General features: G+C 45.1%; 1 protein-coding gene across 1 annotated transcript; it reads right to left on the minus strand.

The window, feature by feature from the left end:
- Positions 1-7,051: 7,051 nt before the first annotated feature.
- On the minus strand, positions 7,052-10,150 carry marcksb (myristoylated alanine-rich protein kinase C substrate b). Its single transcript, XM_066685753.1, has 2 exons — positions 9,799-10,150; positions 7,052-8,364 (listed from the first exon to the last, which is right to left on the minus strand). Exons 1-2 carry the CDS (start codon positions 9,883-9,885, stop codon positions 7,798-7,800), a joined length of 654 nt encoding a protein of 217 aa, XP_066541850.1. The 5' UTR covers positions 9,886-10,150; the 3' UTR covers positions 7,052-7,797.
- Positions 10,151-18,756: the final 8,606 nt, after the last annotated feature.

Here is an 18,756-nt window from a genome sequence, read left to right on the forward strand (position 1 = left end):
GTGCCGCCCAACAGTGAGATTAATGTAGCTATTAATACATACTGGTATTTTGTAATGTTATCTTATAATAGAATACACTGATGTATACGTTTTCGTAAGGTGGTCATTACCTGCATCTTAAGGAATTATGGGTAATAGGCCTGTGCTGAGCCTGCATTCTTGTTGATCTCACACAAGGCCATAGTAAGAGGCACCCTTAAGAAACCCCTTTGACTGGCATAATGAGAAAAGGAACAACGTGCCAGTGTTTTAGCCTCTGGGTCCTCACATGCATGCTCAGCGATGGACTGTCGGACTTGCCTTGTCTTCCCTGTACATCAAAGTGTAGACTATGAGGACTGCAAAGCTAAGGGCTCTCTTCAGGACAGAGCTCAAGTCTGCATTGATGTTCACTTGCTGGGTTTTATATGATTTTGTAGCTCACTCCCACTCCACAGTGATCACTTCGAGACAACCCTCACTCCATGAGAGAGGTCATCGACTCTCCTCTTTGAGAATTGCCTCCTGAAGAAGAGTTTGTTGCCTGTCCCCGAGTCCACATTGGTGGTTGTTGGTTTTGCTGAAGTGCACACTAACATGATGTATATCCAAAGTTATCTGAGCTTAAGTGCTGGTTACGGCTGCGAGTGTGTGGACATGTGTCATCTTTTTTGGGGACAGGACGACTGCTGACCTTCTCGCGGCGGTCACATTCTTTCCTGGTGTTTCTGAAACATTGTGGTAGAGCACCACCAACACAGTGAACGGTGAGAAGTATACTTATCCCAATACCGCTTTTCTGCAGTCTTCGGGAAAGGGTGTGATTAGTGTGTGTTTACTGTGTGTTTAGTGTGGTCGTGCGCACTGTGCTTCTGCATGTTTTAGAAACACTTGGACACTTACTGGAAAACAGATGAATGGAAAACCCATGCACAAGGCCAAGAGTGTGAACTTTAGGACAGGCCAAGACCTTCCAGACCGCATCAGGGCTAACCGGTCCTTGTTCTTGGGGATGTCACCACTTTATGAAATCGGTAACACTTTACAATACTGGTGCACAAATAAGTATATAATAATCTGTCATTAATGATCTCCTCATAGTAAATTAATACATACATTCATGCTTAATATATTAGAAAATAACAAAGGATATACGTTACTGACCACGTTAGTCATACATAAATAGCCATTAACAAGGGTAAACAAGGGCAGCACGGTGGCGCAGCAGGTAGGTGTCGCAGTCACACAACTCAAGTGGCCTGGAGGTTGTGGGTTTGATTCCCGCTCCGGGTGACTGTCTGTGAGGAGTGTGGTGTGTTCTCTCTGTGTCTGCGTGGGTTTCCTCTGGGTGACTGTCTGTGAGGAGTGTGGTGTGTTCTCTCTGTGTCTGCGTGGGTTTCCTCCGGGTGACTGTCTGTGAGGAGTGTGGTGTGTTCTCTCTGTGTCTGCGTGGATTTCCTCCGGGTGACTGTCTGTGAGGAGTGTGGTGTGTTCTCCCTGTGTCTGCGTGGGTTTCCTCCGGGTGACTGTCTGTGAGGAGTGTGGTGTGTTCTCTCTGTGTCTGTGTGGGTTTCCTCCAGGTGACTGTCTGTGAGGAGTGTGGTGTGTTCTCCCTGTGTCTGCGTGGGTTTCCTCCGGGTGACTGTCTGTGAGGAGTGTGGTGTGTTCTCCCTGTGTCTGCGTGGGTTTCCACCGGGTGACTGTCTGTGAGGAGTGTGGTGTGTTCTCCCTGTGTCTGCGTGGGTTTCCTCCGGGTGACTGTCTGTGAGGAGTGTGGTGTGTTCTCTCTGTGTCTGCGTGGGTTTCCTCCGGGTGCTCCGGTTTCCTCCCACAGTCCAAAAACACACGTTGGTAGGTGGATTGGCAACTCAAAAGTGTCCGTAGGTGTGAGTGTGTGAGTGAATGTGTGTGTGTGTGTGTGTGTGTGTGTTGCCCTGTGAAAGAATGGCGCCCCCTCCAGGGTGTATTCCCGCCTGTTCTTTACTATTTATATACTTCTGTCTCACATATGATGGAAATGGACTGTAATATGAATTAAGCCTGTTAAATACTCTCAAACTTTGGAAAATATTGTCAATAAAATCAGCCAAACATTTATATTTTCTGTGCTTTAAATGATAAGGTTCAGTTCCACACATGAACTATTTAGTCTAAGGTATCCCACCCTGAACTACAAGAATACTTAAAGTATACTTAAACCAAGACAAGGATACATTTACATATTACATTACGCTTTTTTAAGCATATCTTGATCAAAATATTAAATACAAGCATAGGCCAAATATCTGTCCACTCATCCATTATCTGTAACCCTTATCCAGTTCAGGGTCACAGTGGGTCCAGAGCCTACCTGGAATCATTGGGCACAAGGTGGGAACACACCCTGGAGGGGGCGCCAGTCCTTCACAGGGCAACACACTCACACACACCTACAGACACTTTTGAGTCACCAATCCACCTACCAACGTGTGTTTTTGGAGAGTGGGAGAACACACAACACACCTCACAGACAGTCACCCGGAGGAAACCCACACAGACACAGGAAGAACACACCACACTCCTTACAGACAGTCACCCGGAGGAAACCCACGCAGACACAGGGAGAACACACCACACTCCTCACAGACAGTCACCCGGAGGAAACCCACGCAGACACAGAGAGAACACACCACACTCCTCACAGACAGTCACCCGGAGGAAACCCACGCAGACACAGGGAGAACACACCACACTCCTTACAGACAGTCACCCGGAGGAAACCCACGCAGACACAGGGAGAACACACCACACTCCTCACAGACAGTCACCCGGAGGAAACCCACGCAGACACAGAGAGAACACACCACACTCCTCACAGACAGTCACCTGGAGGAAACCCACGCAGACACAGGGAGAACACACCACACTCCTCACAGACAGTCACCTGGAGGAAACCCACGCAGACACAGGGAGAACACACCACACTCCTCACAGACAGTCACCCGGAGCGGGACTCGAACTCACAACCTCCAGGCCCCTAGCGCTGTGTGACTGCGACACTACCTGCTGCGCCACCGTGCCGCCCCTTACTTTTTTTATTTATTATATTTTATTATATGGTGTAATCTCAGTCAGGATGGACAGTTTTGTTCACAGCAGAGAGAAAGGTAACGTTAATTTATCTAGTTAAGTTCCTCTGTAATCAGAAACAGGGAGCCTTGAGGTCTGTTGACTGACGTCACCACAGTGTATCCCTTTGAGGAGGACCTCAGAGCTTAGTGCTCTGTTATGGACTGGGATTATGAGCAAGGGTGGGTCCGTAACCACGGCGATGACTGCTTCCTCCTCTTTCTGGGGAGTGGCAAGGGCTTTTAAACTCTTTATATTCAGTAGGAGATTCCTCCTGATTCAGCAGAACCACATTCACTCTGTCACTTAATCATTAAACTGCCTTTAGGGCCCTGGGTTGAACTTTAAAGGGGCTCCCTCTCGAATGAAGATGGAAAACACACACGGTGTGCCATACAACCTGTTAAAGTATACATCATGTTAAATATATACACAGTGTAATGTAGTCACAGGCAGGGACATGTTGCTCTGGTCTTTGTGTTGCTTTAGACTTTAAATATGTCAGTAATTATAAGGGTGAAGGGCATATTTGGTACCCACACCCCACATTTATTACATATCCCCCGTATTTAGTACATAGTTCCTCTGCTTTGCTCACATTTTCTGTTATTATTTTTTATCATAAACTGGAATGCATTTAAATTATTGCCTGTGTTAATCTACCATAGAGTTACAGCAGAGATCAGACTGAACCCTGTAGGCCTGCTCCTTTAATGCCTGACTCTGTATGACGTAATTCCTGGTGAATATTATATCCATGTTCTCATCTGTAGATGGATATAGACATCTGACATCATCCTATCAATCAGTCACATCAGAAGCAATCATCAAAGTCCATAGCCACACTGGTCATAAACATAGCTCTACCTCGAAATCAGGAGTCCATCCTATAATCTGAGTGTTTTTACAGTAGAATAAAAGTCATTTGATGCTTTATTTTGTTATAAAGCCTGATATTATAGCAACAATGGCGGCACGGTGGAGCAGCAGGTAGATGTTGCAGTCACACAGCTCCAGGGACCTTGAGGTTGTGGGTTCGATTCCCGCTCCGGGTGACTGTCTGTGAGGAGTGTGGTGTGTTCTCCCTGTGCCTGCGTGGGTTTCCTCCGGGTGACTGTCTGTGAGGAGTGTGGTGTGTTCTCCCTGTGTCTGCGTGGGTTTCCTCCGGATGACTGTCTGTGAGGAGTGTGGTGTGTTCTCCCTGTGTCTGCGTGGGTTTCCTCCGGGTGACTGTCTGTGAGGAGTGTGGTGTGTTCTCCCTGTGTCTGCGTGGGTTTCCTCCGGGTGCTCCGGTTTCCTCCCACAGTCCAAAAACACACGTTGGTAGGTGGATTGGCGACTCAAAAGTGTCCGTAGGAGTGTGTGAGTGAATGTGTGAGTGTGTGTTGCCCTGTGAAGGACTGGCGCCCCCTCCAGGGTGTATTCCTACCTTGCGCCCAATGATTCCAGGTAGGCTCTGGACCCACCGTGACCCTGAACTGGATAAGGGTTAGAGACAATGAATGAATGAATTATAGCGACGGGAAAGACAAACACTTGACAAAACACGGCGGATTAAAAAAAAAACTCTTTCTGAAAACAAGCAACATGTTACATAACAATACCCATTTGTTGTGGTATGCTCTTGTTTTCCTTGAAGTTTTGACAGGTCCCATGGGGATGAAATTTGAAATATAATACGTAAATACTTAAAAGGGAAACTTGGTAGTATTTTTACCTTAAAATTACAGGTTCAAAATCATTTTGATGATTCACTGACCTGTAATGGGAAAAACAGAGCTTCTGTCGTAGCAAAGCTGGATTAGCACAGCAGAAACTACGCTGTGGAAACTTTGAAGGAGGGTAGGAGACCACCACCCTTTTCCTCCCCTCTCCCTTGATCTCAAAATAGTGCTGTAAAGTGAATTAAATTCTTCAACTGTAGTGAGAGCGCAGGAAGGAAACCCCCAAATCTGACCTAGTGTTCCTTTAAAGGGAGGTAGTGAGGATGTTTTCCTACCCTCCCCCAAAAGTTACATAGTGCAGTTTCTGCCATGTTGAGCCTGGAGTAGCAATGACAGAGGCTCTGTTCTCCATATTACAGGTCAGTGGGGCATCTCAGTGATTTTGAAGCTATGATTTTAAGATACAAATTCTACCTAGCGTTCCTTTAAATAGCACTTTTTTCTCCTTTTTTTCAAGATGAATATAAGTAAAAAAAATAGTTAATGTTAAGTGTCATGTGACTGCACGATGGCCCTGCAGGTAAAGTCACTGTCACACTGCCCCAAGATTTCAGGGGTCCTAGGTTTGATCCTGGGGTCACTGTGTGGAATTTATTGTGTTTTCCTTGTGTCTCCATGGGTTTCCTCTGAGCACTGTTTTCCTCCTGCAGTCCAAAATATAGAACACTAAGTGGCCAAACTGTCCATTTGTGTGAGTGACTGGGTGAGTGTGTGATTGGCTGATTGTAGGAGTCACAGCCATTTGAGGACAGACTAAATGGTAAACAAACTCCAATGAAACTACAGGGGGTTTTCACCCATTTTTTAAATTCTCTACATAATGAAATGCTTAAGACAGTCATTAAGAGTGGGTTTGGTTTGGTGGGAAGTGCTCTATTCTAGAGAAACGTAGAGTCAGAACTGTTCAATGGTGGCGAATGGAACCAGACGTCACCATCGCTCCTTATAAAGCCGTTCAGACTGGTGATAGACTGGTAGCAGCAGCACAGTAAGAAACCTGTGACTAAATTTTTTAATTAACAATTTTGGAGAAATCGGTGGAATCCCCCTTTAATTTTCAGGTTATAGTTGAACTGAATGGAATCTGTTATAAGCAACTTATCTGTGGTGAAAATATCTAGCAGGCTGCACATCATTCTGCAGACGTGGGGGTCTGGCTGTGAAATGCTCATCACTTTGGCTTCCGGATCTCATCAGATGCCTTTCTTTGTCGATATCCACTTTTTAAATCAAGACTCATGGCTTTAAATCATATTCACGTTGTGGCTGAATCTCCCTGTTCACTTTAGCTAAAGATGATTAAAAAATCTAATTTATTTTTGATTACTGTAGTCATGCTTAATACTGAGGGCCTGTTTACACCACTATTTATAACTTAAAACTCCTCGGTTGCGATTTTGATAGTGACCACACGGTGGTGCTGCAGTGCAGATATGAGCCTTATGAAGAAAACACCAGCTGTTGATTTTTTTCCTGATGTCAGACATATTTCGTATAAAGCACCACAATTCAGAGACATCATCCCAAAGAAATGTAATCCGACACTGCTCAGTTTAGTCAGAGTCCTAACATTTAGGACACGAGGAAGTATTTTCAAATTAGCACAAGTAAAAAAAATAACCTGAGGGTCTGTTTTCCAGTTCATTTCTTAAAAACGTTGTCAGCTACTGAGCTTCGTGTATAGACCACTACTTTGTCAACAATATAAATATAAGAACGTAAACATAGCCTCAAAAGGCAAAACATTCTAACTTTACCCCTCAATAACTAGAGAAAAGATCTGTATTCCGTGGGCTGTTTAACTGTTGTTAGCATTAGCACTGTGCCTGAGGACCGGCCAATTAAAATGGCCCTCTGCTCTTTCCCATTGGCGCCATTTGAATTGAGACTCGAGTTATCTCGCTAAACTGGAAAATCCCGCTTTACTGAACCCGGAGGCAGGTAGTCTTCAGTTTCACTGCAGCACCTCATGGTTTAATTCAATCACACAAAGAGACAAGCTGTTTTTTTTTGTTGTTGTTTTGTTTTTTTAATCCTTTATTTTTGTTTTCTGTGCCCCTTGAAATTGAGTTGAATTCATAATTCTGTACGCAAAGTTACATTCCATTTAAAAATCAAGTAATGACAGACCTTGTATTTACAGAAAACCATATTTCTATTTGATTGCACTGGCAATGTTCACATACTTGCACAGCACGGTAAGAAAAAGACAAAAGTATTAGTCATCACAGGTCAAAAAGTTTTCAATCTACATTTTTCACCATTCTGTTAGAAAGGAAGAATGATGTTTGGGGGGGAAAGGGGGGAGTCAAACTTCATCTATAGCACTGAAAAAAGTTCTTACAAATAATAAAACGAGGAGGAGGAGGAGATGGGGACGACGATGAGGACGACGACGTGACAAAGCCTACACAATCACACAGTGCTGCTGGATCTGGTGCAGCTGGTGAAATCTTCAGCACCTTTCAGTGACTCACGTGATGATACAGACATGAAGACGAACGATAATTCGGTCTGAATCATCCACGATGCCACTTCACACTAGGCTCCTGTCTCCGAGCAGAACACTGGCGGAACCTAATCTTATGGCACCATTTACTTCATCTACTTTTTTTTTCTTTTTTTCTTTTAATATGAGAGATGCTAAAACGGGTTAACAGGCTTGAAGATACAAACAAAAAAATCAAATAAAAATACTGCATCACACGTATTCACACATCCATACGCAATACTGTAACAAACACTTATGGAGGAAATGAAGAATGGTGCCCTTCATTCTCCAATCACAGCATCCAAGCCTTTCCTTTCTTCCTTCGGGAGCGCCACGGCAGCAGACGGGATGGAGGAGGAGGAGGAGGAGGAGGAGTGGATGAAATGATTGCAGGTAATAAGACAGCTTCAGAAAGGTCATTGGTTTTTGTACAAATCCTCCGTGGTTGTGCTCCTTATTACTTCATTAAAAAGAGGCGCCATCGCTGAGCCTCATTTACTCAGCGGCGGCCTCGGGTTGAGGCTCTGAGCTCTCGGCCGGTGCGGCCTCTTCGGCCGCGGCTTCGGCCGGTTTCTCTTCGGCTGCGTCTTCGGGTTTCTCCTCCTCCTCGGGTTCTTCAGCTTTAGGCTCCGGGGCCGCTGCCTCCTTCTCTCCCTCCTCAGCTGGAGCGGATTCTTCAGGTTTTGCCGCTTCTTCCGCCGCCGCCTCCGCGGGTTCTTCTTTCCCTTTGCCCTCCTCAGCCGGAGCAGCCGCCTCTGCCTCACCTTCCTTCTTGGCGCTTTTCTTGAAGGAGAAGCCGCTGAGCTTGAACGGCTTCTTGAAGGAGAAGCGCTTCTTCTGTTTGACGGGCTCGCTTCCCGACGCGGACCCGTTCTCTTCCGTCTTGGCCGATTCTTCTCCGTTGGCTACCGCGGCGCCCCCAGCCTCCGCCTCGGGTTCGGCCGCTCCGTTCTCAGCCTTGGGCTCCTCGTCTGTGGAGTGCTTGCCGTTGGCCTGGACCTCCTCTCCGGCTGCGTCCGCAGTGGGGGAGGCGTTGCCATTGGTTTTGGCGTGGCCGTTCTCCTGAAACAAGAGGAACGTCCATTACGTTATCAAGAGTATTTGGGATTGCTCAGAGTACATCAATGGGAAATGCATTGGTTTATGGAACATTGAGGATTTGGCTCAAGCCTAGAATTAACATTCCTTCTGCGTTGAAATTTAGCCCAAAATCCATCTTAAAAGTGCAGTGTAAAATGCTTCGATATTTTAAGAATTGCAAGGCTCTGAATTAGACCTCTCAATCAATCAATAAAGTGATGCACCATTGGCATTTACGTCCAAACCACATCTGTGTTTGACCAGACCTTAGCTTATAATCATTGGTAAAGGCACCGGTGGAGTGAGAAACACAGGGCCTCTTCCCTAGCCCCAGATTAGGGCTCATCCCTCAGCAATTTAGTTCAAAATTAAATCCAAGACTAAAGAATTAGTTCAAGACTTGGTAGCAGGCCCACAGTGGCCAATTTCTAATATGCACCTAAGGGGGAGATGGGAAAAAAATGGATTCACTGCATTTAAAAGTCAAATACTAAGCTTTAATCTATAAAACCAGGGATTAAAATTCGCTTTCCTGGACACGGATCCTGTCTAAACCTAGGCAAAAAAAAAAGGGATTTCCAGTGATGATTCACCATCGCATTCAAGTCCAGCACTAGGTTTAACCCAACACTGGGAAAACAGGCCTTGTGATGTAGAGGCAAGGAGAAGAGCAGTGGCACTGGAATGGTGCACTGATTTGCAGTGGGTTTGAACGTTGCATTCGCTCGCCACGTGGGAGAAGCCACTTTTGTCTGGCTCGAAGCTGTTGCTGTCTGGCTTTTTTTTTTTTTTTTTTTTTTTTTTTTTGAGAGGGGGGGGGGCGCGATGCAAACCACATTTTGCATTGCCCACACCAAGTGAATGCACCCAAAATTCAGCTGCTTTTAGAGCAAAAGGAACGCGGTAAGTTTCAGAAACGGATGCAAAGTCTCTGTTGCATGGAACTAACTCGCTTATTGTTCTGAGACTAACCCTGTGCTTCTCTAACTGAAATAAAGGCGTGGTGGTTTCCATTGATATGGCTGTGGAGGGCTGCTGCTCAGGCTTTCGGCTTTAAACGCACACAATGTGACCACAAGCATAGCTTTTAGGTTGAGGCCCACGATGGAGGGAAGAGAAACCCATACAGATCGCTCCTGTAAGAAAAGGGCAGGGTGATTTCTTTAAATATAAAACCCCCACTATTTAGTACAAAGCACAGTCTCGCTTCAATGAAAATTCACTTTTTAATGCGATTTAACCCGACTACAGCAATGCATTTGGCTTCCAAGTGGAGCATGTGCTGATATTGGGGCTGCGCCTTTGTTTGATGGTGAATTTTCATTGTTCATCAGCTCCAGCCCCAAGACTCTACTCCTCCATCCGCCCCATCCGCGGTTAAATCTGCTTCTTTTGAGAGGGTTAATGTTCAGTTACCTGCCCGTTTGCTTTCGCTCCGGCTTCGGATGGGTTTTCGGCAACGTTTTCTTCTTTTACCCCGTTTTTGGCGACTTGAGCTCCCATTGCTTTTCCCTCTTTCTCGTCCCCCAGCAAACAAAGACTCGCAGCGGCTGGAAATGAATGAACAAAGGCGGCGAGCTGCTGCTTCTTCACCGCTTCTCAGCACAGAAACCTCAAGAAAGCACGCTCCCGAACCGCCGAAATACTCACTAAAACACCTCGTCCGCAGGTGCTAAACTTCCCCGTCAATATTAGCGGAAAATAATTATAGCGGGGCGTAAGATAAAGATAATGAAATTGCCTCTTTTCTTTAATGAGATGCCGTGTACAACGCCCTAAGTGTCGTCATCGCTTTGGAAACGCGACTCCAGCCAATCGCAAGTCGGGATTACACACAGGGGCGTGGCTTCTAGCTGATGGAGTGGGGGAGAGAGAGAGAGAGAGAGGCAGCAACTAGTGATAAAGCAGTGTTACTGGGGCATTGGGTTTTTTTGTTTTTGTTTGTTTGTAGTTTTTAAAACTGCAGTCTTCAGTTTTAGTTTAATTTTAGAATCACTGGTCTTCATCTGAACATTTCCAAGATATTTTCACCTGTTAATTACAGAGGTATATTCTTTACTTACACTGTGTATTCTTTAGAAATGACCAGTCAGTAGTTTGAGTAAATGTATTAATACGTGCTTAGAAGAATGACTTAAGTACGAGCAAAAGGACACCCCCCCCCCCACACACACACACACACTTTCCAAGGCTTAAGCAGGAGTACAGAAGTAACTATTGTAATGAGTAACTACAGAAATACATCTGTCAGCAAAGAAACTGAAGGCTTTACAACTCCCTTTCTTCTCTTTCTGGTTGAGTTTGGTCTAAAATAAAAATCTCAAGCTCCAAAGTCTGGGGATGGCACCCAATCACACAGCAACAACACACACACCATCCCACTACACACAGCAACAACACACACACCGTCCCACTGCACGCAGCAACAACACACACCATCCAACTACACACAGCAACAACACACACACCGTCCCACTGCACGCAGCAACAACACAAACCATGCAACAACACACACCATCCAACTACACACAGCAACAACACACACCATCCAACTACACGCAGCAACAACACACACACCGTCCCACTGCACGCAGCAACAACACACACCATCCAACTACACACAGCAACAACACACACACCGTCCCACTGCACGCAGCAACAACACAAACCATGCAACAACACACACCATCCAACTACACACAGCAACAACACACACCATCCAACTACACGCAGCAACAACACACACACCGTCCCACTGCACGCAGCAACAACACACACCATCCAACTACACACAGCAACAACACACACACCGTCCAACTGCACGCAGCAACAACACAAACCATGCAACAACACACACCATCCAACTACACACAGCAACAACACACACCATTCAACTACACGCAGCAACAACACACACACCGTCCCACTGCACGCAGCAACAACACAAACCATGCAACAACACACACCATCCAACTACACACAGCAACAACACACACCATTCAACTACACGCAGCAACAACACACACACCGTCCCACTGCACGCAGCAGCAACAACACACACCATTCAACTACACGCAGCAACAACACACACACCGTCCCACTGCACGCAGCAGCAACACACACACCGTCCCACTGCACGCAGCAACAACAGAAACCATTCAACTACACACAGCAACAACACACACCATCCAACTACACACAGCAACAACACACACACCGTCCCACTGCACGCAGCAACAACACACACCATCCTACTGCACACAGCAACAACACACACCATTCAACTACACACAGCAACAACACACACCATCCAACTACACGCAGCAACAACACACACACCGTCCCACTGCACGCAGCAACAACACACACCATCCAACTACACACAGCAACAACACACACACCGTCCAACTGCACGCAGCAACAACACAAACCATGCAACAACACACACCATCCAACTACACACAGCAACAACACACACCATTCAACTACACGCAGCAACAACACACACACCGTCCCACTGCACGCAGCAACAACACAAACCATGCAACAACACACACCATCCAACTACACACAGCAACAACACACACCATTCAACTACACGCAGCAACAACACACACACCGTCCCACTGCACGCAGCAGCAACAACACACACCATTCAACTACACGCAGCAACAACACACACACCGTCCCACTGCACGCAGCAGCAACACACACACCGTCCCACTGCACGCAGCAACAACAGAAACCATTCAACTACACACAGCAACAACACACACCATCCAACTACACACAGCAACAACACACACACCGTCCCACTGCACGCAGCAACAACACACACCATCCTACTGCACACAGCAACAACACACACCATTCAACTACACGCAGCAACAACACACACACCGTCCCACTGCACGCAGCAGCAACACACACACCGTCCCACTGCACGCAGCAACAACAGAAACCATTCAACTACACACAGCAACAACACACACCATCCAACTACACACAGCAACAACACACACACCGTCCCACTGCACGCAGCAACAACACACACCATCCTACTGCACACAGCAACAACACACACCATCCCACTGCACACAGCAACAACACACACCGTCCCACTGCACACAGCAACAACACACACACCGTCCCACTGCACACAGCAACAACACACACCGTCCCACTGCACACAGCAACAACACACACCATCCAATTACACACCCCAACAACACACACCATCACACTGCACACAGCAACAACACACACCATCCCACTGCACACAGCAACAACACACACCATCCCACTGCACACAGCAACAACACACACCATTCAATTACACACCGCAACAACACACGCCATACAATTACACACAGCAACAGCACACACCATCCAACTACACACAGCAACAACACACACCATCCAGCTACACACAGCAACAACACACACCATACAATTACACACAGCAACAACACACACCATCACACTGCACACAGCAACAACACACACCATCCAACTACACACAGCAACAACACACACCATCCAATTACACACCGCAACAACACACCATCCAACTACACACAGTAACAACACACACCATCCCACTGCACACAGCAACAACACACACCATCCAACTACAAACAGCAACAACACACACCATCCAATTACACACCGCAACAACACACACCATCACACTGCACACAGCAACAACACACACCATCACACTGCACACAGCAACAACACACACCATACAATTACACACAGCAACAATACAAACCATCCCATTGCACACAGCAACAACACACGCCATCCCACTGCACACAGCAACAACATACGCCATACAATTACACACAGCAACAACACACGCCATACAATTACACACAGCAACAATACACACCATCCAACTACACACAGCAACAACACACACCATCCAATTACACACCGCAACAACACACCATCCAACTACACACAGCAACAACACACACCATCCCACTGCACACAGCAACAACACACACCATCCAACTACACACAGCAACAACACACACCATCCAATTACACACCGCAACAACACACACCATCACACTGCACACAGCAACAACACACACCATCACACTGCACACAGCAACAACACACACCATACAATTACACACAGCAACAATACAGACCATCCCATTGCACACAGCAACAACACACGCCATCCCACTGCACACAGCAACAACATACGCCATACAATTACACACAGCAACAACACACGCCATACAATTACACACAGCAACAATACACGCCATCCCATTGCACATAGCAACAACACACACCATCCAGCTACACACAGCAGCAACACACACCATCCCACTGCACACAGCAACAACACACACCATCCCACTGCACACAGCAACAACACACGCCATACAACTACACACAGCCACTACACACCATCCCACTGCACACAGCAACAACACACACCATCCGACTACACACAGCAACAACACCCACCATCCCACTGCACACAGCAACAACACACACCATACAATTACACACAGCAACAGCACACACCATCCAACTACACACAACATCAACACACGCCATCCAACTACACACAGCAACAACACACCATCCAACTACACACAGCAACAACACACACCATCCCACTGCACACAGGAACAACACACACCATCCATCTACACACAGCAACCGTAGACACACCATCACACTGCACACAGCAACAACACACACCATCCAACTACACACAGCAACAACACACCATCCAACTACACACAGCAACAACACACACCATCCCACTGCACACAGGAACAACACACACCATCCATCTACACACAGCAACAACACACACCATCCCACTGCACACAGGAACAACACACAACATCCCACTGCACACAGGAACAACACACACCATCCATCTACACACAGCAACAACACACACCATCACACTGCACACAGCAACAACACACACCATCCAACTACACTCAGCAACAACACACCATCCAACTACACACAGCAACAACACACACCATCCCACTGCACACAGCAACAACACACACCATCCAACTACACACAGCAACAACACACCATCCAACTACACACCACAAAAACGCACACCATCCCACTGCACACAGCAAGAACACACACCATCCCACTGCACACAGCAACAACACACACCATCCCACTACACACAGCAACAACACACACTATCCCACTGCACACAGCAACAACACACACCATCCAACTACACACAGCAACAACACACCATCCAACTACACACCACAAAAACGCACACCATCCCACTGCACACAGCAAGAACACACACCATCCCACTGCACACAGCAACAACACACACCATCCCACTACACACAGCAACAACACACACTATCCCACTGCACACAGCAACAACACACACCATCCAACTACACACAGCAACAACACACCATCCAACTACACACCACAAAAACGCACACCATCCCACTGCACACAGCAAGAACACACACCATCCCACTGCACACAGCAACAACACACACCATCCCACTACACACAGCAACAACACACACTATCCCACTGCACACAGCAACAACACACACCATCCCACTGCACACAGCAACAACACACACCATCCATCTACACACAGCAACCATAGACACACCATCACACTGCACACAGCAACAACACACATCATCCAACTACACACAGCAACAACACACAATCCAACTACACACAGCAACAACACACCATCCATCTACACACAGCAACAACACACACCATCCCACTGCACACAGCAACAACACACACCATCCCACTGCACACAGCAACAACACACACCATCCATCTACACACAGCAACCATAGACACACCATCCCACTGCACACAGCAACAACACACACCATCCCACTGCACACAGCAACAACACACACCATCCATCTACACACAGCAACAACACACACCATCCATCTACACACAGCAACAACACACACAATCCCACTGCACACAGCAACAACACACACCATCCCACTGCACACAGCAACAACACACACCATCCATCTACACACAGCAACCATAGACACACCATCCCACTGCACACAGCAACAACACACACCATCCATCTACACACAGCAACAACACACACCATCCATCTACACACAGCAACAACACATGCTATCCAATTACACACAGCAACAACACACACATCCCACTGCACACAGCAACAACACACATCATTAGACTACACATAGCACCATATGTACATATTTTTATATTCCAAATAATAAAATTAAACCTGTGCTAAAAAGTGTAGTAAAACTCCTGAAATATATTACAGTACATTAATAGGCAATGAATAGGCATTGTCATACTACACTAGATACAGTTGTAGCAGCAGCATTAAAATACCAATCAACTTTGCTCACATCCTCAAATTATTTACATCATAGAACTGAAACGAAGACTGATCACAGTCAAAATAATGAAAAGGCTGATTGTGTGTGCATTCCCAGTTTAATAATTACCACTTGGATAATTCCTGTGGCACTTGTGCTACAATCTTTAAGACTCCAAAGTGCGATGTACAGTAATACCAGCAGTGCTAATTTAAGACCAATAATACATCAATTATCAATAGGTTTTAGATATTTTGCTGTAATGCTGTCAGTGACTCAAAATGACCATCTTAAGAAACCATACCATACATCCCATGGCTTTCATTTAGTGTTTCTAGACAATTCAATGGCCTAGATGACATTTTGTGTGTGGCTTCAACCACAGCCACAAATTATAGGAATCATTTACCAAAAAATCTAATTTTCACATCATCAGCCAAGACATGAAGAATGTTGCCATCTGGAGTTTTTTAGTTTTGCACTGGAGTTTAAGACCTAATATGGTAGAAGACTATGGATTGGTTTGCCAGATGAGAATTAAGCATATTCCTAGACTATATTTCCTCTTCATAGGATTCCAAGTACATTGGAAGCATTGCTATTGGTTCAACTTTACAAAAGTAAAATTCACCTGTGAAAATTATCACCTGTGTTAAAATAAAAAACAAAAAAAGCAAACATTTCACAGAGCCATTCCTTTTAGAGCAGACCTTATTATTATTTATTTTTATTACTAGGTTTTAGCCAGTGATTACAGTGACTCGTGTTACAGTGGACAAACTGAAGGATGAGTGTGATTATTGCCGTTGATTATATCATTGTGGTTTTTAAAAAAATACAAACTCAAACACTGTGTGTGACGATGCTTTTCTCAGGAACCCCAGTGACCTGAATTCAGTGAGGATTTATCGTCTGATGTAGACAAACCTGTTTGTAGTCCACATATACAGTGTCTGTCACTGTGTGTGTATTTGTGTGTGCGAATGTTTGTGTGTATGCACTATCTCTGATCACCATGGCAACTGCTTGTACCAGCAGCAACAACACAGGCTTTTCCATATCCAGAATAAGAGAGAGACAGAGATAGAGAGACTCACAGTCTCACAGAGAGAGAGAGAGAGAGAGAGAGATTGCATCAATCCAATAATACACACACACACACACACACACATACAAAAACACAGAAAAGGAAAAAGAAAAAACTAGGCCATACCATAAAGTCTGTCATGCATACAGGGGAGTTAAGTTTATTTCCCTGAATTCCACAATAACAAAAACTCCAGTTAAAACTGTAATAGCTCAAATAATTATAGATTTATATCTGTATTTTATATACATACAGCATGTATTTAAATGCTCAACTTCACTTAATTTACCTCATCAATTTATCAGAGTCCTGGAATAATAGCTTCATACAGCACACAATGGATCATTTTATGTTTTTATGATTATCAAATGTTTATCTACATAATCTGAGTACGTCAGTTGTGTAAAATGTAAAAATAATATTATCATCATTCATAAGCCATTAGCCAGTTTTTTATTTGCAAAATAGTTACAAATATGATGTGATGAGATCTTGACAGTAGTACGTTAGCTTAACATGGAGACCACTGAAACGATATTTGTTTGCTAACACCTATAAATTGACAATATATATTTAGGGTATTTTATTTTAACACATTTCACGTTAAACAATGCTTTCTATACAACCACACCATTATTTTGAAGACAGTTATGAGTTAAGACCATTTTTGGTGTGTTTCTTTGTTAGTGTATAGCTAGCAGCTGTATTAGCCGTCATCTCCAAGGGAGTTTGCCGGGGGGGGGGGGTGCACCCGTATTCCGTCGAGCCCTGAGGTCCTGCCTTATGATTGGCTACTGCTTTTAAAGACGTGGGCGTAGACCAATCCAACCGACGGTTTGGGATGTCGCTAGCCAATCATTGTTAGATTTGCCGGAAAACGGGCGGGATAACAAATTTTGCAGGAGGGTGAGTGAGAGAAGCTAAAGGCGGGATCTGACATGGGTACACTGTTTTGGTTTAGAAGACAACATTTCATAGATAGCAAATGCTTCTCTGTTATTGCATTGTATATTGTGAACTGCTTGGGTTTAGGGGACAACATTTTATAGCACTGAAAAATAGTAAACATTGCACTATGTAGGGAATATGGAGCCTTGAAATATGTTTATTTAACACAGGGTGCAAAAGAAGATATTCCTCTGCCACCCATGATATAGGACCTTCCAAATCACACAATACGATCAGACTGGGATGGGGAAGCCTGCAATCGCTCCTTTACAAACATTGTTGAAGAAACACAATATCTTGAATAGTTTAAAACGCTTGGAGGAGAGCACTAATAGCCCAGTTCAGTTACCTAACAGACACCCAGGCATACTAGCATCATGTTGAGTGATTGGAAAGGGAGGGCTATTCTACACACACACACACACACAGAGAGAGAGAGAGAGAGAAAGAGCGAGAGAGAGACCGAGAGAGAAAGAGAAAGCTCTGTTGAACTCACTGCCAGAGATGGCTGAGATATCACTTGGGATTGAACTCACGATCTCTCAGTAAAGGGGAAAATACTTTCTGTCAAAAGAAAAGCAGACTTTAAGTTCCTTAGATGGTGCAGATGATAAAATGATTTGACACAAGTCAAGTTCAAAGATTTTTGTCATGTGCACAGTAAGGAAACAGGTTTCTGTGTACAATGAAGTTCTTTGCTCCTCATCAAGAATGCAAAATAGAAAAAGAAAAGAAAGAAAAATACAATAAAGCAAGGGGTAATAAATTAAATAACTACTAATGTGCAATAGTTCAATATACCTACTGTACATAAGTGGCATGTGCTACAGTAAAATGACAGTGACATGTAAACATGTAGATAGTAAAGTGCAGGGGTAGGTTCAGGAGTCTGATGGCAGTGGGGAAGAAAGAGTTCTTTAACCTGGTGGTCTTGGATGTGATACTCCTGTACCTCAG

The sequence above is a fragment of the Hoplias malabaricus genome, chromosome 1 (assembly GCF_029633855.1).
Source record: "Hoplias malabaricus isolate fHopMal1 chromosome 1, fHopMal1.hap1, whole genome shotgun sequence".
NCBI classification, from domain to species: domain Eukaryota; kingdom Metazoa; phylum Chordata; class Actinopteri; order Characiformes; family Erythrinidae; genus Hoplias; species Hoplias malabaricus.